General features: G+C 34.9%; 1 protein-coding gene across 1 annotated transcript in view; it reads right to left on the bottom strand.

Moving 5' to 3' along the window:
- Positions 1–1,918: 1,918 nt before the first annotated feature.
- The window catches only part of ebo (exportin ellipsoid body open), a 295,439-nt gene continuing 274,052 nt past the window's right edge, over positions 1,919–23,305 (bottom strand). Inside the window, exons 24-25 of the mRNA XM_089252540.1 lie at positions 6,214–6,453; positions 1,919–2,110 (exon numbers count right to left, since the gene is read on the bottom strand). Of these exons, the coding sequence (XP_089108666.1) occupies positions 2,024–2,110; positions 6,214–6,453 (327 nt within the window). The 3' untranslated portion in view covers positions 1,919–2,023. The remainder of the gene's footprint in view (positions 2,111–6,213; positions 6,454–23,305) is intronic.

The following is a 23,305-nucleotide window of genomic DNA, read 5'->3' as shown; positions in this document are numbered from 1 at the left end:
CACCATCGTGAAGCATTATAGCAACCCTATATTATCTAGGAAATTACAATTTCTTTCCCTCTTTCCTTTATAATGTATTTTTCTACTATATATGTTCAAGACCAAAAGAGAACACTTAGGGTGAGGGCGATAAGAGGACTCTAAAAAAAAAATTGTATCTACATTACCTATTACACTTTGGCTTTACCCCCTTCCCCTTTTTCAAACGTGCAATCAGATTAGGATAAGGTTAGCATATTTCTTGCCGATTCGTTAAATAGAGATAATCCAAATTTGTTCCCAATACCTTGAAGTGGTAAGTGGGTAAAAAATTAAATTTATAGTATAAGTGCTCAAATGATTTTTTTTTCTTAACAAGGTTAAGCCAAGGGTGACCATACTTCTTTGAGACAAATACAGGACAACAAGATTGTCAATATAGGATATCGCTAATTGCTGCACATGAATTGCCAATAGCTCAAAAATTATAAGCAATTAATAAAAGGATACTGCAAATCCAGAGAATTAAATGTGTTTCACAAGAAAAAAAAGTGACAAATAATGACACGAATACTTGTAAATTATTATTAATATGGTTTATGAGTGCAGAGAAAGATAATCTCACCACTTTATTAATACAAGATATACAGAAAACTGGATGTTATGTAGAGGTGCTTATTTTTAGAAAGAAAATTTTTACTTCTGCTCAAAAAAAAATTTCAACTCTAACCCACACTATCAGAATATGAGAGGGCATGAATTTGAGTCTCTGTAGAGGAAGAGGTGAACTTTTCTTTCCAAAAAAAAAAAAAAAAAAAAAAAAAAAAAAAAAAAAAAAAAAAAAAATCAGCATCCTAAATAACATCCAGTTTTCTATATATCTCGTATAATTAATTTATGAATTATGCAAATTATCTTCATCTCTGATTTCAGTAAAAATTACGGATTTGAGTAAGCTTCATTAAAAATAAAAAGGGAAATTTTTGTATGAAAAAGTAAGGACAACTAAAAATACGAGAAAGTGCTGTAAAATATGGGGAGTCATATTTTCACCCCGATTACACCCAAATAGTTTGCATTTTGCATCATCATATTTGTGTATGACAAAAATACATAATACTAGTAAAAGGTATTCAGAAGACACTAAACCAAAACAAATAACAATAATGTATCCAGGAAAATATCTCTAATGAGGAAAAAAATGTATGCAGAATGCTTATGTTCTCCACTGCTGACTTACTCAAAGTTATTAATGATGGAGAAATAAAAATAAAGAAGTTTGAGAAAACCCCTACAAGTCTATGACCTTGATTGTCTCTTCTTCTGATGTCAGCTGATTTATGAAATATTGAAATTATACTCAAATTCTCCCAAAATTATCCCTATTATCCTAAATTATCACATTTCTTTTATCTAGTAAAGATAATACTGTCAGAAAATGATCTGTTCAAACAAACAAATGATACAAGACTTTGGCAGCCATTCATTATAATATTGATAAAGTTATTCAGCCATTCATTGATCAATTAATTTTTCTTGCTATTTGGCTCACTCAAGTGGGTGAAACATGAAAAAATATTAATCAATCATGTTATATCAATCCAAACATTTTTTTTCAACAATCTGTTTAGACTGTTTGCTGTTAAAGAAAAAATCAACAACTTTTATTTAGTTTTCTTTTTGTATTTAAATTAATTATATAAATCTTTCTTATATATAAATTTAAAAAAAAACATTAAAAGTTACAATGAAAATGAAAACATTGTATGGGAAACAAGACTGCATGATTTTTTTCCCACATAAATCTTTTTTCTTGACTGTTTTGGTTATGAATATCAGGCAAACTAAAAATTTACAGAAGTCAATGAAAATTTGTTCCATTTATGGCAGAATAAGAAAATGCCATTCCTTCAATAAATATTAACACATGATGGGCACTTGGTGAAGAGGTTACATGATTTTTTTTTTTTTAAATACAAAGTAGAAATCAAAGAATATTCTCTCTTCAACTGGAAAGGAATTATGATAAGAAATTAAAATTTATCTACTGCACTGACTGTGGTGCACATGCAATAAAGTATCCAATGTCATTCACAAATCTTCCAATACTTTGCAGAAAAGTAGGGTAATCCTGAAGAGAAAAAATAATTTACTGAAGAAAGAAAATTTCACATATTTTAAACATCAACATTCTATGCCCAAGAATTATTTTCTAATAAATCTATCAGCATTTTAGAAAGTTACATGTAAGCACAAATCTCATAAAAAAACAAGTTAAAATCAATGAATACGTTTTCTGAAAAATTATAAATTCATTACAAAATCTGTTTACTGCAACCCTCCAATGACAGCAGGAGTCGATAGAATACTTTACACATGTGACAAAGTCCATATAAGCAAAACCAAACTACCAACAGCATCCGGAATTAAAAAGCACGAGAGAAATTGCGGGTTGGTGGTTGCAGAGCATGCTCACATAAATGACCACCTAAACAAATTCAAAGAAACTAAGGTTCAATCAAAGACTATTTCTTTTCCTTAATTATACAGAGAGGTAATAGGAATCTTAAAACACCTCAACCACTACAATAAAAGAGAAGAGGTAATAAAGTTAAGTTGAACTTGGTCTCCTGCTTTAAGGAATGCAAGAAGCACTCCTTTCTAAACATCATAATAAACAACAAAAATATTTTAATAAATCTGCTATTGTCAAGAAAGAGGAGCATTCTAAGCGCACAGTAAATGACCAATCCCAGCCAAGTTCAATCAAGCAGTCAGGCTACAAATAGAAAAAAAACTGGATCATAGAGAGATGCTGCCAAGTCATTTTGGTCAAGACTGGCAATAACACTTTCAATTTTGCAGCTCTGATTAGATTTCCCCTTTATTGGATAAAAGGTTAATTTTAAGAGTTGAAGGCCATCATATGTTTCAGTTGATCCTTATTATTTTTTCAACACCAGTGGTTGGCGTCATCAAAGTAATTAGAAAAAATAGAAAAAAGGAATTTTTTTCCAGCAGGGGATGTATTTATAGATCATGTACTCAGGTTGTATTTATAGATCTGGAAGGATTGGCTGACACTACTATAATTGAATTGGTTGGTAAGTTCTAGTGCTGGCAGCTAATAAGCTCTAATTTAATTCATAGATTAGAAGTGTTCCATGGGATAAAAAATCTGATTGGTTGTGAGAAATGCAATGTTATCTGATTATATTGGTTGTTGCTGGGTGTGGAAGGAAAAGATTCTTGTTCTTCTGAGAGCAGATAAGACTTGCTTTCAAGCTGAGCACAACTCTGGTCTATTGCCATGGGCAATTCAGCAGATTGGACAATATGTCATCTTAAGAATTAAGAGTATCAACACAAATTCAAAACATTCAGAAAGTACTTGGACAGCCTATTATCTGTGTAATAAGTTTGATAAATACCCAAACCATTTTTCAAACCAAGTCACTATTATGACCATATACAATGCATATGACAACCTCCAAATTGTAATAAGATCATACAAAAAGATTACCTTTTAGGTTAAGGAATAAAGAGAGGAAAGGATATATCTATGCTATTTTTCTTCTGTTTAAGGACACACAGACGTGCCAACACACAATTTTTGGAATCCAGAGATTCTCCCTGGGGGGGGGGGGGGGGGGGGCAGGCCTGCTGGCACACATAGACTCGATCAAAAAAAAAAAATCTAAATTTTTTAATCAATTAAGAAAAAGTTCCATTCTTCCCCCCACCAAGGCAGGTTCAGCTTGCCCCTGAGCAGAATATAATTCCACGTTAGTCTTTCCATGCAAAATAGAGAAATCACATCCACATACTGTTCATAAAACATAAGTGTTGCCTTTCATGGATGCTATCAGTGATTGATAATCTTGGGTATATGAACTTTTAAAAGCTTTATATTTAGCTTTATATAGCTTAAAGTTTTATATTTTCTTTCTAAAGACATTTAATCAGAGGAAACAATTAAAATCTTCAAAATACAAAGCTGCTGATGAAAAAACTTGTGTTTACTGCACGGCTGTTAATGGAATAAAATAACGATTATACAGGGATTTCTTACAGGAGTAATTATTTACGGGAGTCATGTATTGTACATGTATGTACAACACAATATGTTTATAAAGATATATATAATAAACATAGTAGGATAAATTGAGCAGCTATCCATACTTAGATAAGACAGCCACTTTCTTTTTTATGGGCAGTGTATATATATACACATATTTTTTTTTAGTGATATATGCTTTTATATTAGGTAGCTGCATTTTGGTTATTTGACATTCATATTTTTTATCAGTGCCACCTTGATGGGCAATTTGCCTGTTGTGGCCTTTGTATTTTGTAACATATCCATGGACTCCCCGACGTAATGGTCTGAAATCGTGTTAAATATATTGATATTTACCTTTCTGTTCTCTTGTCATGTTGCCATCCTGTAATAGTGATGTTGTTCAAAGTTACAATGCTGTGAAAATATGTAAATGATATTGATGACATCTTCGATCATTGTTGTATATATACTGCTCGTGACTGAAGCTGCTTTTGTACACACTCATTTATCATATTTACTTCAGTTCCAGCATTTGTTCGTTGGCTGGGAAATTAATCCAATATGATTTAATAGTTTATGTTAAGGCAATCTGGATGTTTTAATTATGAACTAAAATCCTGTTTAAGCTTGTTGCAGAGATATGATCGTTGTCCAGTGATGACGATGCGGAAATCATGATCCAACGATGATGCAGCGGTTGTAGTCCAGCGTTGATATGCTGATCGAGACCTAACAGTATTACAACTGTTGACGATGTTTGGAGGGTTTGTTGAGATCTCATTGTCCAAAAACTCTACAGTACATTTGATGGCCTCGTGAAATAGAGATGTATGTTTCCGAAATTTGATGAGATACTTTAAAATTATTCACTAACTCTGTTTAATTGATCTCTGAGACTGGCTTTAAACTGCTACAATTTCTGAAAGTTATATTAAGCTTGAAAATCAGTGTTGAATTAAATGAATTTGTAATAGAAAAAGTGTATTTTGTCATTCAATTTGGTTCCCTGCAAACCTGGGATAACAAAGCGTAGAATCCGGGAATGTACAGGTTTGGTACAATTCAAAGTGACCTTGAGGATAATATCTGTCGACAGGAGAAGTTTAGATTACAGAATAGAAAACTCTCAAGAGTAAAGCAATTTTTGCTTTAGTTTTTTATACAATACATTTATGTTCCGTTAAACCAACCTATCAGAATTCTGTTGAAGGATAAGACAAAATTAATAAATCATATGATGTCATTCAGTTTTTCATTCAGGTGATTACAAAGATTCAAAAATTCAACATCACATATACTCAGATCCACACACACACACACACTCTCTCCTCTCTCTCAAAAGAAAAAAAAATTTATACGGATAATTGTTTTGCTTATCAAATTTTCTAAGCAGTTCAACAATATTATTGATGTCTACTAATTGAAGACAAAGGGTTATGCTCATTTTATAACATTTTCGGTAACATGAAGTTCTCAGTTATATATATGATATGATTGTATAAACAGGGTTTCCCACTGTATTTATTTATAAATTTATAAATTAAGAATTATTGTTTTATTTCTCCTTCAGAAATTTTTTCTCAAGAAAAGCTTTCTATTGTAAGAACATTATTTGTCACAAACAATTTTTTGAGAAAAATATTACTCACATCCTCTTATTTTTCAGAATTTTGAAGGTCTTTTAATTTTATTTTTCTTGTGGGGATTCACAATTGGATGATTGATACATTATTAGGAGCCTATTTAAGTGTTATTTTTTTTCGTAAGGAAGTTTTGTGATAAACAGTTGTAAAGACAAATATTTTTTGGATGATATTTTGCTTGGCTAAGATACATGAAATCAATGGGTTTTCTGGATATTATGGTGAGGTGAACTTGGAAAAAAGACTATTGATTTCATTAATACTTTTTGTTACTTTCAGATTTTTTAACAGTGGTTTTATCTTTTTAAATGTTCAATACTCTAACAGGTTTTTTGTATAACTTTACCGATAGCGATCTCCTAAATTTTTGAAGTTGTTCTCAAATTCTTTCACCGAAACCTTTCTTTTGAAGCAGTTCCTCTAACAAGAACAAAAGTTAGTTAGCTCCCTAAAACAAGAACAAAACAGGTCTTTCAATGCCAAGAATGTATAAATAAAGTAGTATAGAAGAAAGTATGATTTAGTTACCGTTTCCTTATTGAAACCATTCACTAATTCGTTCTTTTGGATGTTGTTCAAATATTGCATCTTGCTAACCAAATAAGGTAAAAAATCCTTGAAAAAATGTTTGAAGTTCACTGACGCCATATTATAAATAGCATGTCCTATTTCGTCTTCAAATAAGCCATGAGATTTTTCAATTAATCTTGTAAACAGAACCTCCATGAATCGGTTGAGATAAGAAGTACCAGGTCCTTTGAAAAAGTTCTAAATAAAATTTAAAAACAAGAAAAACGTGCTTAAATTCTAATCTTGATACATAATTTTCAGTGCAATGGATTAAAAACTATAAAAATATGCAGTTGAACCCCCATTTAACGAATCAGATAAAACCGACCATTTTCATTCATTAAATAGTTATATTGGAGTCGAGTTAATACAGATACACACACAGGAACTTCAAAATAGTATTCTATGTAGTCATAACTCAACTTATGCTATCTGATTTGTTAGCGAAAAGTGTCTGAACTTTGATTCATCACAATTTGTAATTATTATGGGATTATAGCTGATATGGGGACAATATATTAATTGTGATACGTGATAATTAGGTAAGCATACATTCTTCGTCCGACGGCCACATGTAAACAAGCAGAAGATGTAAACTTTAACAGAGATTTTGGAGATCAAATTAGGACCATTAGGAATGGAGGCTTGGGTAACAGCTTCCATTTGTAAAGATAGATTTCGTCACCATTAAATACGGTGAGTCAAATGTTATTGAAGAACTTTGTGCAAAATAATGCTATTAAATATTTATTGACAATACATCCTCTGGCAAACTAAAAGAAACCGAAAGGCACCGATATTTATATCAAACTGGATTATTCCTGATAAGTTTGACAGGCACAAGCCAAACTTGTGGTCTTTGCAAAAGGCAAAATCCATAACTCTTCCAGAGAAAACAAATTTTTGACTATAATTCAACAAATTGTTCCTAGATGATTCCTGTTTTACGTATAATGAGATTGATGATAAAGTATTCAAGTGCTTATCCTACTGATACAATAGCCCAAGCAAAATAATTTCTTGGAATGTCGAAAGAATTTGTTACATCGACAATCATAGTTAAGATACCCTTCTAAAAAATGACTTTTTTGTGTGAAACATGGTCACCTACTCACCCGGCAAAACTTGTATAGACTTTAACTTCGCAACCGGAAATGCCAGTATCAGTCGATTTAAAAATGGCTGGCTGCCATGTATTAAAAAATTTATATCATTTAAAATCCTTCACAGGAATGATTATTTTCTTGCGATCGAATGCAACATACAGGATTTTTATTTGAATTTTATTTTTGTGCATAATTCGAGTGGAATTCCATTTTCAACTGGTGATCTCCTAGCTTTTGCAGATGATATAGTCCTGATAGCAGATTCAAAGAATGGACTGCAGAGAGAGGTTGGTAAACAAACACAAGAGTTTTGTTCATGAATCCTACCTTCCAGGTAAACCTATTTAAATCCAAGATTGGATTTAATTGGATTTAGGAGCGGTTTCAGGCTCCCTGGCACTTTCAGGTGGTCTTTTCTTGATGAAGAGATAGAATTGGTCAATCATTGTATTTGGGGATTAATTTCCACTACAACAGATCTTTCACAAAGGCATATAGACCAAGCATACTCCTTTTCCAAACTGTACATCAATAAACTTTTGTACTCTTCCCCCTTTAGACATTTGCCAAATTTTAAAGACAAAAAATCAGAGTTTGATTCCACTATTCTACCATCTATTTTCTCTTGGCTCAGAAATTTAGTGTCGGATCTGATGTATTCTATCCCTTTTAACTCTATTTAATTAAAAAGAGTTATGATATCCCGATGCACACCACTTCCCATACAATATACATCAGTGGTTCTCAACCTTTTTTGAATCGTGGTGCAGTGAATAAAATTTCTGAGTCTACGACCCGGTCAGGAATAGTTTATCAATTATTATCTTATGAATGAGTAAACAAAAAAATTACCTTTTAACTGAGTGCTAATTATTTGATTAATTAAAACCACTAAGCAATTAATTTAAACCCTTTTAATTAATTAATTATAATGTTTTTAATGAATTGAATCTATTATTATCTTACTGACTGATAAGACTTTTTTTTTCTTTTTGCTGCTGTATTAATAATACGCAGAAGTCAAAACATAAACGTAGCATTTCATCAGCAACTGCAGCAACCATCCTCATTGCATAGGTGCCAAAACCCAGGTACTGAGGCTGTTTGAGCACCGCAATAAATTTTACGAGGGGACTGAGCCCCCCAATAATTAATTAATATACAATGCAATGCACCACTCCCGCATAAGGGTTTGAGCCTGTATATATATGGGACGAATAGCAACTTTCAGCCCCCTCAATATTTTCTTCATTTTGGCACTTCTGCTTCATTCGAAAATTTGATTGATTGCAAATCAATCAAAACATCTTAATTTTCAATTTCATAGAATAATATTGCATAGTTTGCGAAAATACAAAGTTTTCATTCATAGTGGGCAATTAAATTTATTTATGCTGCCAGAGGGAACATTCATTAATCCCCACTTTTAATAATTTAGTATAAAACGTATTTTATGATGGAATTTTGTATTTAATCTTAGCTAGAAAGAAGGTAATATAAAAAAATTTGTCTATATTGTAACTCACTATAAAAGTCAGCTGAAAAGGAGAAAATTGTTCAGTTTTGGGTGAAACACTCGTTTTTGTACATTCATAATAAATATTTATGTTAAATTATGTAACTTGATAAATTTCAAAACCTTTGAGCACAAGATTCTAAAATTTGTTTTTTTCTATTTTTCAACAAAAATTTTGATTTGTGAACCCATCATTTGAACAAATGAAAAAATATGACACTGGAAAAAAATCAAAATGAAAACTCTCGCAACAAAATCCACTGCATTCTATCAAAGAAAACACAATATTTTCTGGATACAGCAGGTGCTTCACTGATTAGGCACTGACATTTCCCACGCATATGTAAAATATACTTTGTTCATTGTTTGAGAACAGGTAAATACATACTTCATTGTTATAATAGGACTGCTAGAGGTTTTTACCACTGGTCATAAATAACGGGTCCAAGGGTCGAAGGTGGTTTTCTATCATCCGGAAATTCCCAATCACCCACAATTATTCCCCTTTCAAGTTATGCGGCTTGGTGACTGGCGAGTGGCGCAGATGTTTTTCCAATCTCCAAGGAATTCTACAGATACCGAGTTTTTTCATGGAATTATTGTCTTCAGGACATTTTCTGTGGTGCCAATGATGGCAAACAGAACATGCAAACTGGGTCATCTGGTTGTCAACAGAGAGCCCTAAAGCAGTGGGATATTTTTGGGAAAGAGGGATGGAGAATACGGGGAAAAAATTTCCCCTGCTGTATTGTTCAGGTTTCATGATGCCGGATACTCATAATTGCAAGAAGAAAAAAAAAATACAATCAAAAATACTAATTTCAAGAAGGGAACAGAGACATATGGTTCCCTTGCTTGGGGTTTTGTAACAAAATGAATGGTTTTTTGTGCGATGGGGAAGAGGGATCCTCCAAACTCCTATTAATTTGCAGCTGGAAGTCTGTTCTTGAGCTATAGGAAGGTTTTTCATTTTTAAACCTTGTATAATTTTTAGACTGAAAAATTCGAATAATATGTCCCATAATAGTGGGATAAACCAATTAATTATACATGGAAATGCTCTGAGAAATGAAAGGGTAATGAATATATTCTCACAGCCCAGTATGATTGATGTCACAGCCCGGCGGTTGAGAAACACTGCTCTACACGGAGTTCAGAAGGCTCCCAGTTTCTTTCAATATGCAGGGGTGGAAAATGAAAATTTGATTTTTGTACTAGCAAAAATGTTGTTTTGTAGCACTTTCAAGTTTTGGCAGTATATAAAATACACAGTTTTTATATACATATATGCAGTAGTGTACACAGGATTACTTTTTACTTTAAAAAACAGTGTTATCTGAGCTCAGAATAAGGGGGTGCTCTCCCCATAGGCACAAAATATGAGTACATAGAGAATTCCTCTAGAAGAATTTATATTTTTAATTTTTAAATCATAAAAAATTTTTAAGAGAGTTATTGACATTCATATTTTTATATTCTCTACAATATCAACAAATGAGAGGCTTTTAACATAGACACATTTTAACACATGGTATTTCAGGTTTCAAAAATAGTTTGAAAATGAGTGTTTTTAGATTTAGCTTGTAGACTTGGTAATCACTAATTTAAAAAAAGAATCACTACAGACTTGAAACACTCAAAAGAAAAGTAATTATTTTCCCTGTTTTTGCCGCAGATGCAAGTCTAAGTTGTGCTTTTGTTCTCTTCAGTTTCAAGCATTTTTGAACATTTGATCTTGCTTCTTTTAATAAAATTTACCCATTTCATATTTAAAATGTGTTTCTTTTTCAGTTCGCTCTTGATCATTATCTCAGTTTGATTCAACATACATCGAGATGACTTCTTTTGCTGGGCCATTCTTAGAATATTTATTAGAAATTCTAAGAAATAAAAAAAAAGTGATTAAAAAAAACTATAGACTTAAATTATTTTTAACTTAAATTATAGTAATTTAAACTATAGAATTAAATTATTTTTTATTTAAACTATAGAATTAAATTATTTTTTATTTAAACTATAGAAATAAAAACTAAAGAATAATGATTAAAGTATTAGAAATTCAATAGAACAATTCTATTTTCACAAAAAATTCAATTCGAGTACATCTGTTTTCACTGATTTGTGATTGCTTCATGTATTTTATTTCCAGCATCTTTAACAGATTTCCAGTCTCGTTTTGCTTCCAAGTTTTATATTATTTATTTTCTACTATTTCATTCTCCTGATATGCAATTTCCTTTTTACGCCATTCGCCATTTCATTTAGTGTTCAATGGAAAATGGTTTCCAGATGAGCATTAATTCAAATTCCTCCATCTAGACTCAACCTATGGTCCACGACGATGGCATAAGTGGTTCGCAGGCAGACTTGATAATTCTATTTTAACTGGATTGAAAATTATTCAATTGTTGTAATTCATATTATAGTAATATCTATATGGATTTGCAAATGAAAATTGAACCTTCATACATTATACCTCATCAAGGAACATGCGGGAAATTGAGATTCTAAATACAAGATATCTAAATTGCAGCCCAAACATGCTATTTATGACAAATTTGCTAATCAGGCCTACTGCTAAAAGGGATGAAGGGTGGAGAAATAAAAGGTAATAAAAGATTCATCGAAAGACTGGTTATTTGTGGAGATGATGATTACAAGAAAAAAAAATTCATCCCTGCCCAACGGGGACATGAACTCCGGTTTCTCGTTTGCCAGACGAGTGCTCTACCAACTAAGCTATGGAAACAGATGGAATATTTCAACCTTGGAGCATATATATATATATGTGTGTGTTGAAAAGCTCTGTACGTGGATGGCGGCAGCAATCAACTAATAGCTCGTGAATGACATAGGCCACATGCATATAGAAATGTCCTCTCCATTTGTTAATACAAGATTCATTGAAAGACTCTGTCCCAATGTTGTATTAACAAGTGGAGAGGACATTTCTATATAAATAAAAGGTAGCTACAAATCGAAGTAAAAAAAAATTTGATGGAGAAAACGTTCAAATGACCCAATAACTGTAAAATATGGGACATTGCCAATTGTCTTTAAAAACTTTTTAAAAACTAATTTGCCATAAGTCAGCAAAATCCCTAATTAGTTAAAATTGCTGAAAATTGAGGGGAAAATAGTTGACAAAACTTGACAATGTTAGATGAATATTTGTATTTATTTTATACCAAAAATTATCATGTTATAAATACAGTGTTTATTAACGATTTTAGTGAACATTATAAATTTAAATAAACATCATTGAAAATCACGGGACAAATGCATAAAAAAGAAACTCAGAGGAAAATAAAAAAAATAAAGCCCAGGATAAGAGCTTTAATGACTAAACTGCCTATGTTATCTCTCACCATATTACTTATGGCATATACAAATCTGCGAGTTTCCCCCAGACAATTTTGCTCAAGCAGCTTATATGCCAGAGAGGCATCAAAATTGTGTCTTGCACAGGTGAGAATTTTGTCTCAAGCCTTCCCAGCGCCTTCACATGATTGCAACGGGGCAATTATATATATTTTTTAATAAAGGGACCCTAAGAAAAATTGTGACTCGAGTGTGCATAGAAAATAACGACCTAGGCAAACCACATTCCTAGATGTAGAAGCCTCTATAGCTGTCGGTATAACTGCTCTATCTCAAAGCAATGTAGAATGTGTGGGGTGACCGTTAAAAAAAAGGACAGGTCCAGGATAATTTATTTCCTAGGTTTGTTAGATCATCTCGTATTTTATGACAGACCAATGTTTCTCATAATATTCAGATCTTGGAAGGGGCGATTGCCATCCTCTGGAACTGTGTCTGTTTTGGAATCGGCTATAAACTGTAGATCCCAATACAATTAGCCCTGGTATGCAGAATATGATGATGTGACAAAAATGGCCATTGTAGTTGCGAGGCGATGCTAGCTTGTTACCTTATCATGTTCATTATCATAGTGTCTACCACATACCCAAAGAAAAAATTTTGTGAATTTTAACCTCTGCTTGTCTGCATAAATAAGCTTTGCTGGAATCTTACATCAAACATACGCTGCTAAATGCCAAAGTTTTTTGTTTATCAATTCCATTCCTGTTGCCACTTATTTCTTGGTGTTATATATATATGTGTGTTTTTTCTTTCTTTTTTTTTCTCGTTATTATTTATGCCGACAGATATGTATCGGATATTGTTTTGTGGGCTCACAAGCTTGCTTAGTCCCTAAATGTTTTGTAACTGTGTGTAAAAATCTTAAATAAAGGAAATTTGAATTTGAAAAAAAAAAAAACCCATGTTTCAAACCAACCATGACGATGGTCTACAGAAATTAATTTTAATTATGTACAACTGGAAACTATTTTCCATTGAACACTAAACATGGCGGTGAATATCGCAAAAGGAAATGGCATATCAAGAGAATGAATAGTAGAAAATGAATAATAGAAAACTTTGAAGCAAAATGAGAGACTGAAAATCTGTTAAAGATGGTGGAAAATAAATACATGGAGCAATCACAAATCAGTTAAAAATAGGGAGTGAAAACAGATGTACTCAGATTGTATGTTTTGTGAAAATAAATCAGAGTAGATTTTTTTTCCAAAAAAAATAGCTGGAAAAAGCATTGAGGTTTTTGTTTTTGTTCTGTGGATGAGCTGCAATTTATGTAGTTTGACCCCATTTTATGCGTTATCAGAAGCCTAGGCGCCGAATCCTGGAGAGGGGGAACCTCAAGCTAATTCCATTTGCGACCAAAAGAAATAAAATTAAGGGGAAAACAAATGACGTCATCAAAAAGTCAGCTTCTATTATGCTGTTCAAAGTTCTTTAAGGGAAAATTTTGTTTTAGGCACAAGATGGTGCAGAATTAAAGAATTTCAGCATTTTTGTAGCAGAATATAGCAAACGAGGGGAAATTGCCAAAATTGTAGCAGAATGTAGCAGATATCTGTAATTGTGGCAGTTTGTAGCAGATTTTCCACTCCTGGATAATACAAATACAAAAATAATGCCAAAGAGGCAAAATACCCAACAAGGTGGCTGAGAAAAAGATGCCCATAACAAATATGGATGTCATATATTTCTAAAATACAGCAACCCAATTAAGAATGCAATTAACAAAAATTATAAACAATATATACACATGATAAAATATTATACAATGCCCATAAAGAATACTTATGGTTGTCTTATTCTAAGTATGGATAGCATCTCGATTTACCCCAACATGTTTATTGTATTTTTTTTAAACGTGTCAATTGTGTTAAAATCTACTGTCTCTGGGGGGTAAGCTATTAACAACCCTATTAGAGAAAAATTTCCTGCGACACTATAACCTAGAATTGTCTCTTACCAATCCATACTGGTGTCCCCTTGTAAAAGCAGTCGATTGATGGTATACTAATAATTCATGGTCTATCCTATCCATCCCGGTGAAAATTTTAAACACTGATCATATCTCCCTGACACCTGCGTTCATCCAATGTAAACATATTCAAAAAATGAAGTGTCTCTTCATAACTCAAACCTCTTGTGCCAATAAGGACACGTGCAGCTTTTCTCTGCACCACTTCAACTAAGACTGTCCCTCTGTAGCAGGGGCGTAGCAAGAAATTTCGTTCGGGGGAGAACCACTTTCATTTTGGGGGGGGGGGACCAAATTGATAGAACAATAGATTTAGATATCTTTTTCCCTTTTTCAGTCATTTTCTCACATTTCGAGGGGGGGGGGAACCAGACCCCCAAGTCCCCACTCGCTACGCCCTTGCTCTGTAGGTATGATCTCTAAAACCTTACAGCATACTCCATGTAACATTACCTTGGGCCTTCCCTGGAACAGTCATGGATTTGGTCATTTTGAAATCATTTATTTGTTGTCCGACCTTTAATTAACTTCCAAGAACCGGTCCGGTGTAGATTTCCACAGATCAACTGACACTGTTTATATTTCAGTATTGCCAGATGTCATAGTTGTATTTTTATTCTGAATATTTATGCAAATAGCAGTAATCTGTCATTATGTGTCAGTTTTCCACAGCAGAAGATCGCGCGTCCTGATTCAACGGTGAAACAAGGGACGCTGGGAATGGTCCCTTTTAAATAGTGGCGGTATGCTGGAAACAATGCACAAATATATTGAATTATTCTTCTTACTAAGGTGTTTCGCCCGGTGAAGTGCGCACCACACATAGTCTCTTCCATCATCATGAACCGTTGATTGAGCAACAAACTTGGGCATGGTTCTGCCTGGTTGCCAATTGCCTCTACTGACACCACGTGCGAATGGTGGTTGTCAGATTTTGTAGCGTAGCTGCTAGATTACGGATAATATTGGATTAGATCTAATCTACTAACATGGAAGATCGTCAGAGATGCCGTTGCTTTGCCGCTCCCCCGATGCTAGCTGTGGTTGTAACGTCCCTTAGAGGGGTTACATGCCCGGCTCGAATTATCCAGTTAAATGCAGACAACAAGCAGGAAACAAACAAACAAGTTGTTTTGTATCACTTCAAGAAGCTTTATTACATTAATAGTTATTTTACATTTAGTTAGACTCGTTCATTAAAACAAATTTTTTTGCGTTAAAGTCAATTATTCAACCATCAATTTTAGTTATAAAAAAGCGTGGATCTCACCACAGAAGTTCATGTCCATTTAGCCGGCCATCACCTTTCTTCTTGCAGACCAAGAGATGCAAGTGCATTAGATACGGTAGCAATGTAGATCCATTCACGCCGTTGAAATCAACCGGAGAATGAAGTCCCAAGATTTCAAGCAAGTCGCCAGCAACCAGGTTTCAGGTAGATCTCCCAGCAATCATCGATGAAAATCCACCAGAGCCCAGCCAGTTGAACGTCGAAGATAGCAGAGGTACTGGACGTTTCTGCAGCATTAGACTAGAAGTTTCATCAGGAATCAAACCAATCAAGGTTTCATCTACTACAGAGGGCAACCAGCCATGGGTTGAACTGCAAGACTCGCTAAGCAATTATTTAGTTTTCATAAAACAATATCTTCACCGGACCAGCCGGGAACAAGAAAGGTAGTTATTCAAATCACAATATTTTTTTGAAGTTTCACGACCGAAGCCGAGAATAACAAGAGTTAGCTACCAAGTGAGAAGTCAATACTTGAATGAATGTGATTAGTGAGAATGAGAGACATGCTTTTATACATCTTAAACCGGTTTAATTTTAGGACGATTCGTCCACCGGCAACACTCCGTCTCTCGATAAAAATTCTAAGTTACAAAAAATAATTTGCATACAAAACAATTATTTCAAAATTTTTCAGTGGCAACGCTAAACGTAATCGGGTGAGCTGGCCAGGCTCTCCGATCACGTCTCTCAAATCATACACTGAAAATAAAAAAACAAAATAACTATTCCGGCGGAAGTCTGCAGCCAACCATCGAAACAGGTAAGTAAAAATGTAATAACAATATAAAGAGACCATGTGATATCTCCCCCGGGAGAATCCCCAAACTAAATAATAATTAGACGTATGTTACATGAGAAATAAATTTTGGTGGGACATCAGCTGCCCGACCTTGGTTCCATCCTCGTCAAAGGACCGAAAGACCACACCCTATGGCCGTAAGACTAAGCGGACTTTCTGGCTCATGATGGTATGCCAGCGGAACTTCCAGATGGTTTCCGGTAGCTGAATGGTTCCTGAGGCCTAAACATGACTATTTCCTACATAACAAAATAACATAAATGGAGAAGGATGTTATCCTGATCCGTTACACAATGACATCATTGATTGAAGATTGGGAAAACCCTGTTAATTGAATCATGTAAAGCTTGTGACGGTGGTTTGACGGAATTTAATTGGTGAGATCGAAATTTTTTCTAGAACTTCTGTTGTTAAAAAAACTTTAAGGAAGATCTAATATTGATAACCGAGTTAGGGTGAAATAGTTTGTGTGCGTGATCTGGTCTCGGAAAGTTCAGATAAATGTTTTAAAAGGAAAATTATGTCGTCAATTCATTCTTGTCATCTGTAGTGCGAAATAATATTGAGATACATAAAATTTAACCGGGAATGCAACAAAAGAGACGACCCTCCTACAGCCGTAGGATGAACTAAGCCTCGGAAAAGGAGAATGACTTTAGGGGAATGCAAAGAGACCTTTTTAAAGTGAAACCGAGAATTCTATTTGCTTTTCTGACAACCACTGAAAAATGTTCAGAAAACCTAAGCCACTCCTCAATGAGAATTCCCAAATCGATGACCCTAGTTGCATCAGGGATAGTGACACCATTCGACTCATAAGAGAACCGTGGGTTGAGTAACCTTCATCTTGAAAAGGAAAGAGCATTCAGAGAGTATAAAAGTAGGCGTGGTGACCTATCATCGTTTACTGATAAAAGAAGAGTGCTGAAGGAAGCGATAAGGGATAGTAAAAAGGAAGTTGCATCTAGGTAGGTAGATAACAATTGCTCTGACCCAAAATAATTTTTTAGATGCGTAAATAATGGATGTAGGGGAGAGTTGCCCCTGCGGTCGATGAGAGGGTCTAGAGTAGAGAGCAATGTAACCCAAAATGAGCAACCATGCACTTCTTAATGCTAAACGTCATGCTCCATTCATTTGCTCATGCTGCAATCCTGTTTAAGTTGGTCTGGAGCAACTCCCTATCTCTTATTCCAGATTACCCCCCATTTGCTTCAAGTCATCTGCAAATTTACTCGCAATCCCATCGATACCCTGACCAAGTTTATCAATAAAAATAACAAAGTATGGGGGCCAAGGATACTTCCTTGAGGAACTCTACTTGTAACACCTGTCCAACCAGAGAATTCCCCGTTCACCATAACACGTTGTGACCTATCTCTTAACCATGATTCTATCCGATTCAACAAGTTGCCCCCAATCCCAATCTCATGTAAACACTTCAAGAATTTACCATGTTGAATCAGATCGAATGCCTTCTGGAAATCAAGGCAAACAACATCTACATTTTTGCTCTTACCCAAAGCCTTAGTCACGTGATCATAGAAGCAAAGGAGGTTAGCTAAACATGACTTCCCCTTCCTGAACCCATGCTGATTATCTGGCAATACATTATTCTCATCTATCCACTTCACAAACTGCCTTCTGATAATGATTTCCAAAATTTGAGAGGGAGCTCATCAAACTCACTGGACGATAATTGAACACAGCTTCTCTACTACCCTTCTTAAATATCGGAACAACATTAGCAAGTTCCCAATCCCTTGGGACGATACCCTCAGCAACACTTCTCCTGTATATCTGTGCGACTGGCCCTAATTCATTAGCACATTCCTGAGGACCCTAGGATAGATATCTGGTCCTGATGCTTTGTTTGCACATACATTTTTTTAGAAGATTTAGGACCTCCACAACTTCTACTTGAATATAGTTGAGGATTTTATTACCCCATGCGACACCCACATTGAATATCATTATCTCTATTAAAAACGACACGAAAAAGTCATTGAAAGCACTACAATTTCCTACATTGCTCTCTACTCTAGACCCTAATATCGAGCGCAGGGGCAACTCTTCCCTACATCCATTATTTACGCATCTAAAAAATGATTTTGGGTCAGAGCCAATGTTATCTACCTACCTAGATTCAACTTCCTTTTTACTATCCCTTATCGCTTCCTTCAGCACTCTTCTTTTATCAGTAAACGATGATAGGTCACCACGCCTACTTTTATACTCTCTGAATGCTCTTTTCTTTTCAAGATAAAGGTTACACAAACTATCCATGAACCATATGGGGCGTGATGTACAAACATGCTTTTTTAACAAAGGGTATCAACAAGATCTTCAGAACTAGTAAGAACTAAATCCAAAATATCAGTACCCCTAGTGGCTTCCGATACATGCCGATACAAAAAATTTTCGAGCACCAACTTAAGAAAATATCTTTCATATTGATCTCTAGCTGAAAAGTAGTCCCAATCAATACCCAAGTAATTGAAATCACCTGATATGACAACCCTCTTATGCTTGCACATGAAGGAAATATCATGAAGTTTAGCGATGTAGTTTGGATCCCTATTCGGTGGATTGTAACAAACCCCAACAATAAGTTTATGACATCTTTTTTTTTCAAGCTCAACCCATATAGTTTCAATATCACTTCTCTGCACGTTACACTCTCTAGCCTTCAAACATGATTTCAAGTATATCAACACTCCACTCCCTTTCCTATCAGATCTATTTCTCCCGGACCCCGTTCCTATTCAGATGAATCCCATCCCAACAAAGCCACCTATCGGTAAATGTGGGAAGCTCCAGGAACATGACCTCAAGTGAGGAGCCAATATCCTTCAGGCTTAAATTGAAATAGTATAGGGTCCTACTCCTATACCCCCTACTACCCCTTGGCAGTACTGGAATCACTGCCACATCTAAACTCCGGTACTATGACAGAGATTCACTAATGTTAGCTCCTACCCGATAAGTTTCCACCCACAGGATTACTTGCCAGGAGAGCTTTCGACGATGAAAAATGTCTCGAACACTACTAATCTTCCTCCAGGAAGACAACAAAAAAATGCTCAAAACCAAGAAAATCCCCCACACTCTGTTCCCCAGTTCTAACCACAGAATCACCAATGACTGAACCCCTATCACTATCCCCCTCTACCTCATCCACGACCACCCATCCACCCTCTAAACCGTCGTTGTTCGAGGAGATTGCTTCTTCATCAACAGGTGGCTCGACAACAAGTGGCTCAGTTATAACCAGGCCATCTAAAACCCTAACTTTTTCCCGTAATGCTTCAACCTCAATTCCAACCTTGCCTTATCCAAACACCCCTTACAACTGAAAGTATCAGCTACTATCCCCCACATCAGGGAAACCTCCTGCTGCAAGCTCTGCACAACACTAGTCAAAGCCTACTAACGCTACTGCTAAAAACTAGTTGTTACTTAAAAAATAAAAAAATGAGAAACGTTAACAGGAAATTAAAATAATGTAAAATACATTACAATGTGAAATATACTTAAAAAATTGTACAAAAAAATTTAAGTAAAATAAAATGCCCTACACTAAATCACAAAGAAAATATAACCCGAAGAGCCAAAGAAACTGGTACAGGCATGCATATGCAAATAAAGAGACATGGAACCAATCAGAGTACGGCGCTGCGGTCGGCAACGCCTATATAACACAACAAGTGTCTGGCATAGTTGTTAGATCGGTTACTGCTGCTACAATGGCAGGTTATCCAGATTTAAGTGAGTTTGAACGTGGTGTTATGGTCGGCGCACGAGAGATGGGCCATAGCATCTCCGAGGTAGCGATGAAATTTGCATTTTCACGTAAGACCATTTCACGAGTGTACCATGAATATCGGGAATCCGGTAAAGAATTAAATCTAGCCTAACACATTGCCTGGTCTGACGAGTCTCGGTTCCAATTGCTTCGAGCTGATGGACGTGCACGGGTATGGAGACAACCACATGAATCCATGGACCCTACATGTCAACAGGGGACTGTTCAAGCTGGTGGAGGCTCTGTGATGGTATGGAGCGTGTGCAGTTGGCATGCATTCCGACGGACTTGGACAATTTCAGCAGGACAATGCGACACCCCACATGTCCAGAACTGCTACAAAGTGGCTCCAGGAACACTCTTCTAACTTTAGACACACACTTAATCGCCAGACATGAACATTATTGAACATATCTGGGATGTCTTGCAACGTGCTGTTCAGAAGAGATCTCCACCCCCTCTTACTCCTACGGATTTATGGACAGCCCCGCAGGATTCATGGTGTCAATTACCTCCAGCACTACTTCAGACATTAGTAGAGTCCATGCCACATCGTGTTGTGGCACTTCTGCGGGGCTCGTGGGTACCCTACACAATATTAGGCAGGTGTACCAGTTTCTTTGGGTCTTCAGTGTATATGCATATAAAGAATACAAACACCCCGAAAAAAGTGTTGAGCTATAAAGTACAATTTAAACTTATTAGAACTAATTAACTATATCTATTCACTAACACTAAAACAATAGGACCCAAATGAAACAAAATTACTGAGAGTAGCCAGGAAAAAGCCTTGCTAACACAAAAAAGCACGAATTCATATCAAAGAAGCGGGAAAAACACAAACCTTGCGAAAGCACAATGAAGATGAAATGAGAGCGAGAAAAAAAATTGTCGATCAAAAATACACAATGAAAATTAAAAAATTGAGAGCAACAAAAAACTACTTATCTCGCAAATCCGACAACGTGCAGTCTAAAAAAATTTGGTGACAAAATCAAACACACAATCTGGTAAAATAACGAAAACACTGCAGTGTATGACCCAAAAATAAAAAAAATAAGCTAAACAAAACTCACGAGAATGAAGAAAAACACAAAGACAGACACAAAATGGTACACCGACGTGACAGATAATCCTTCAGTAATCCCTCAGCAAGGGTACCGGATAAAACTACTGCTATTGATCGGTGAGTGGAGCACGATAAAAAACATCCAATCCCTACTACAGCCAAGACAGGAACGATAAGATCACAAAAGATGTCCAAGGTAAGCAATGTTCAAAATACAAAGTAAAAGGGACGTTTTGTATTATAAGATTATCACCAATTTCATTTAAAACCAAAAACCATCCAATATCAAATAAATGGTATCCAACTAAAAAAATGTGTTACTATTTGCACTTTTAATTATATTGCTGTCATAACATGACACACAACAGAATGTTTTACACATGTAAAAATACGTGTAAAGAGTTAAATAAATGGAAATATTTTGTTTCAAATTTTTATATCATTTTTTATATTGTTATGAACTTCTGATGCTCGAGAACATTGATTTGGTATATTGAAATGATTTTTTTGAAAAAATTAATACGACTGTGAGAAATCTATCAAGAATTTTTTAAAAATATCTGAAATAAAGCCTTACAAAATAATACTATGATTTCAAAAAAATACAGTGAAACCTCAATATAACAATACTCTGTGGACCAAGAAAAAATATTGTTGTAAAGGTAATATTGTTATTATAAACAGAAATTGTTTATAATAACATACAATTGTATTTTCTTCCGAAATTTCAATTAAAAAATTTTTTTTTTGCATTAAAAAAATAAATTTTTGATCGTGGGGTAGGGCCATGAGCCCCCTATGCCCCTCTCCACCATGTATGTGTCTGATCCCACCAATATGCGTTAGGATTCAGAGGGGCAGAGCTGAGGATGAAATTTTGCTGACAAGGGGGAGGGGGTCAAAAATAGCTAAAAATTTTCTTACGTAATACTTGAACGGCCCCTTAAGGACTGCAAACAAATTTTGTTCTGGATTGCCCAGCTTCATCCCATTCAGTTCCCAAACAAGCTTCAAAAAATTGTAATCGAATTCATACATTCGATTAATAGCCAATTAACACTGTTTCCCCAGATGGTCAACCATAGCCCGAAGACTTTCACCAAAGCCCAGACTGGCACCAATAAAAGAATCTTTGTTGCAGAAGATTCTTTTCTACTCATCCTACAGCAAAATATCCTTCGTATGGCAGGCTCGTTAAAATTAGAGGATATTTTTTGCCCTTCATATTCGAAAAACCTGCGTTGTAGAATTTTCTGTCTTTTTACTTTCAAAGAGAGGTGAAATTGTAATATTGAAATGTTCTATTCAGTCAGCTGGAAAGGGTGCAGCAACCACCAGTCATGGAAAGAACCCCCTGTTTTTCTTCCAGACCACTGTATCAACACCCTCTAAGATAGCCCTCTAAAAAAAATACCCCCCTTTTAGGGAATGTTGGCTGAACAAACACCCACTAGAAAATAGTGTGAAAATTCTCTAGTAAGTGTTGGCTAAACTATCTTTTTTCCAACACCTTCAAGTAATCTGAAATGAGTGCTGCTTTGCTGTGCTGGGAGCCTAATCCCCCTCCCACCTCTACTTGTGACAATACTATTTGGGGAGGCGGCAAATAACACTGTAAAATATGAAGGTTAGATAATCATATATTTTTTACTTAAACGGCAGTCTGTGTGGAAAAAACACAAATAAAAATAAACAACATGGTTTATTAATTATATATTATTTACGATAAAAATGGCACATGGTACTTCCACACATTTACGAAATATGAATTCAAAATTCTTTTTTTTAATTTATTAAATTTTTTCTCTCCCCCTCTCTCTATACTCCAGAATTTGCTACCTTGGGAAAGGTTATATATAGCCCCCTGTAAATACACCACAGATTGAGGGAGAAATAAACGTCGTCAGAGTGGCCCGGCTGACCACATCACATAGCACATACCGCTACTACATTTTTTTATTTTGTCAACAAACCCAATGGGTTTGAATACACAGTGTAGAATAAAAAAAACCTTTAATGACATATCTTCCTTTAAATTCTCCTTCATGCAATTGGGAAGTTGCTCATCTAAGCCTTATGAAATTTTTTATATATACAGTCAGCTC

This window comes from Pholcus phalangioides, unplaced genomic scaffold (assembly GCF_987345545.1).
Source record: "Pholcus phalangioides strain wild (caught in Gottingen) unplaced genomic scaffold, Ppha-v1.0 ptg000029l_1, whole genome shotgun sequence".
NCBI classification, from domain to species: Eukaryota; Metazoa; Arthropoda; class Arachnida; order Araneae; family Pholcidae; genus Pholcus; species Pholcus phalangioides.
This window is presented reverse-complemented; position numbering and strand designations above follow the sequence as displayed.